The 3,602-nt window shown below is 43.9% G+C and overlaps 1 protein-coding gene across 1 annotated transcript; it reads right to left on the bottom strand.

Annotated features, from left to right (window-relative positions):
- Window positions 1-447: 447 nt before the first annotated feature.
- Window positions 448-1,581, bottom strand: LOC110027237 (LOB domain-containing protein 37-like). The gene is made up of 2 exons (XM_020728579.1): window positions 1,254-1,581; window positions 448-1,174 (listed from the first exon to the last, which is right to left on the bottom strand). Exons 1-2 carry the CDS (start codon window positions 1,435-1,437, stop codon window positions 714-716), a joined length of 645 nt encoding a protein of 214 aa, XP_020584238.1. The 5' UTR covers window positions 1,438-1,581; the 3' UTR covers window positions 448-713.
- Window positions 1,582-3,602: the final 2,021 nt, after the last annotated feature.

The raw sequence follows: 3,602 nt of genomic DNA, 5'->3' as shown, positions 1-3,602 counted from the left end.
AGTATAATATATATAAGAATATTTTTTTAATTAAAGAGCTTCCCCTAATTCCACCATCTTGCAAGAAAAAAGTGTCCGAATGCAGAACTGTGTCCAGACAACAGACATGATACAACATCCCCGCTATATCACATCTATTGTAGGAATGGACGCCATATTTTCTCCCTGAGGCAGCAAATATCCAAAGTTTCAAAGCGAAGCTTTATATGGAGCACATGTTCTAAAGAGTCCAGCTAGTTTATTTACGTTTTCCCCACCATAAAGGAAGCAAACATGGATTGGATAAAAAGACCAGCGGATCAGATCAAGAGTGTGGAGTTCTGAGAGCCGCTTATATCCTATTGAGTCTTATCAACATCCATAAAAATATTCAGCACTAATATTATAATTATGATGTCATCATATTCACAATAAATGTGCCTTCATGTTGCTTCAAATAATGATTTATTTTAAGAAATTATTATTTATTTCTCAATTTATTGAAGTTGCCGGCGGCGATATCATTTTCCGGACGGGAATCCTCGCCGTGGGGAGTACAGAGAAAAAGGGGTTAAAAAAACATACAAAAAAACGCCTCACGGCCTCTGAAACGAGACCACAAAACTTCACCCGCATAACTAACGCACAAACACGCGCACACAGAGATACATGTAGATCCTCAGTTAACTTTCCATGGCCGGAAACCCTTCGGTGAAAATTTCTGAAGAGTTTCGTCAGACTAACAGATTTAGAAGCCTCGGACGGCGATCATGGAAGTTATCTTCGGTAGTCGTAACAGACTCCTCAGAATTCATGGATGGCGATCCCGGCCGCCGCTTATCGTCCATGCCGGTGGGAGCAGAGGACCGCTGCGTAAGGCAAAGGTGGAGATCGGCCGGCGGTTGAGTCCGGTCCGCGGCGATGGGAAACTTTCGCCGCTTAGCCGCAGAGAAAGAAGGCGGCCAGTTGTTTCTTGGTCTGGCGCAGATTTCCCCGTCCCCTTCCGCCTCAGTCAAAAAGTTTCCAGTTTTGGCTCCGGCGAGCTCCGGCTGAGGAGAGAGTGTTCCACCACGGAGCACCTTATCGACCGCCGCCTGACAGAGACTCCAATTCCCCGTCGCCAAAAGTCCTACAGCTCCGTTCACCGGATTGATAGTCCTCCCGCAGGCTTCATATAAAAGAGACTGAAACAGAGCTGCAACATAAAACAGAGTCAGAATCAGAATCGATGGAAGCGTATCAGAAAGGAAGCGGGGCTCGGATTAGGGTTTTACCAGGACGCTGCGTCTCAGGTACGGCGGAGATGAAAGACATGAGTCCGGCGCGGCCGAAAAACTTGGCGACAAAAACGGTGGCGTGGCCCTGAGCCTCCGGGCTCTCGATCCACTGAATACACGGCCGCAGAACGCAGGATTCGCTGCATCCCTTTCGAAGAACTCGACACCCGTTGCAGCTCATCGCCGATCGTTCATCCAAAAAAAAAATACGATCAAACTGCTCTTCGATTTAGGGTTCGGTTGGCTATTTCTTCAGTCTTCGTCTTGTGGAGCAGGCGAGGAAGAGAGACGAACAGGAAGAGGAGAATGGAGGGGCTATAAATGGGGGAGGGAGTGGTGGGTTACAGCTAACTATGAAGTAATGACGTTGGATTAAGAAATGAGATTAAAGGAGTGAGAGTGTTAACAGTAGTATTAAGACTAATTAATGTAATTAAGAGAATTAATGAGCTCCAAGGTGATGGGGGGGGTGAGAGAAGGGCGGTTCCGTGTCTCCGCAGCTGGTCCCCATCATCTCCACCTTACGAGTTCTCGGGCGGCAGTGCCGTCTCGGAACTTCTTACTAAGACAGCCCTCATTAATTTTATTAATTAACTTGCCCAAGGGTTTCACCTGCCCTTTTTTTTTAATATTCTTTTTTTTTTTTGGCAAAATATTTTTGCATGATATTCTGCTTTTATTATGCTTTCTAAATTTTGGGGCAGTAGGATTTATGATTTATGGCCTTCCGTTGTGTTATTTATATACAAATATTACGGCTAATTTTTAAATGACACGATAAAATTGTAATATTTATTTGCTTTTGATTTCTTTAAATATTCAAAACATTATTTATTTGCACCTTAGAATTTTCCATTTTAATTTCGACTAATATATTATAAATTCGAACATGTTTTTTATTGTTTTAAATATGACATTAGTGCGCTTTAAATTCAATTCATTGAAATGCTTTATTTTATTTTTAGCCAACAAAGAATGTTGTATTTCCGAAAAATGCCCATATGGGTCAAGATGAGAGCCGATTTATATAACCTAAAAATTCTATCACCCTCGTCGAGCAAAATGAACCACTGCCACTGTAGTTGTGTCAACAACCACGCTCCGATCAGGCCGACTACCCTAGCTGGCCAGCCACACTACTCCAGACGGCTGTCCACCTTGACAACCCACACAACTTTGCATGGTTGGCCACCCTAATCGGTTACTTCCAGACGATCGACCACATTGGGCCTGCCAAATTACTCTAGCTGGTCGGCCACTCTTGGATGGCCGATAAGCACCAGCGACAGAAACACTCCAGATCGACATATCCAAGCAAGAAAACTTTCAAAATATCTTGTACTACCCTTCATCAAGCAACGGTGTATATATATATATATATATATCCTCAAAGAATGGCCAGAGACTATTATACTAGCCACCAACTACCCTCATATGCCTAACTATTCGATATATATATAATTGATGTGTGCCATAAAATTCACGGCAGTAGAGTAATGAATTATCGTCTTAGTGTTGCACGAGGATTAAGCATACATAAATAAAAGAAGGAAAGTAAGCAAGAAGAGACACCTCAACTTTTTATGTGGAAAAACCTTGAAAGGGGGAAAAACCATGAGGTCTAGCCCAGTTGAAATAATTCACTATGAATGACTAGTACACATGTCTATTCTTCACCAAAATTTTGGAAGATGAAATTACAAAGGTGTATAACTGTAATCTAGTTGTAGTTCTCGGTGACAGCAGGTTACAACGGTCATTGCTGATTGCTTTAGAGGTAGTAGTCTGTCGTGAGTGTTGTGATGGTTGCTCCTAAAGTGTTGATTGGCCAGAGAAACCATAGTAAGCAGTTGAAGGAACTATTGACCACATAGGCCGTAGTGGCGAGTATGACTGACGTCTGTAGGTCGCGGGGGCCGGAGTCGAGAGTTGCACGAGCTGTGAACCACATAGAGCGTAGGGGCGAGTAAGAATAACGTTCACAGGTCGCAAGGGCAGAATCGGGAGCTACAAGAGCTGATGACCACGTAGGTCATCGCTGGCACGTGGACCGTACTGATGAGCTCTTGTCCCACAGACGAGTGTGCATTGGTCGACGACAGTCGACGGCGATGGACGGTGGTCGACTGCTGTTAGCGGTGGTCGCCAACAATTGACTGTGATGCTGAGCTGCAGCCCCTCCTCAAGGCCTCAGACTCTCTTTATAGGCTTAAGCTCCTCCCTCATGAGAGGGAAAGGGCATATTTATAGTGTTATGTGTGTCGTTAATGCAGAAATATGAACCAAATTGATCAGACATTCCAGAGAGCTTCCTCTGATCAGATAATATTTAATGGACATTTGAGT

Source organism: Phalaenopsis equestris, unplaced genomic scaffold, assembly GCF_001263595.1.
Source record: "Phalaenopsis equestris unplaced genomic scaffold, ASM126359v1 Scaffold000421, whole genome shotgun sequence".
Lineage (NCBI taxonomy): Eukaryota > Viridiplantae > Streptophyta > Magnoliopsida > Asparagales > Orchidaceae > Phalaenopsis > Phalaenopsis equestris.
This window is presented reverse-complemented; position numbering and strand designations above follow the sequence as displayed.

What these genes read in the sequence shown, in the direction of transcription:
- LOC110027237 (XM_020728579.1), bottom strand. Translation starts at nt 1,437, where the DNA reads ATGAGCTGCAACGGGTGTCGAGTTCTTCGAAAGGGATGCAGCGAATCC. An exon ending in ACCTGAGACGCAGCGTCCTG is followed by an intron (nt 1,175 to 1,253) that starts GTAAAACCCTAA and finishes TTTATGTTGCAG; the next exon opens with CTCTGTTTCAGTCTCTTTTA.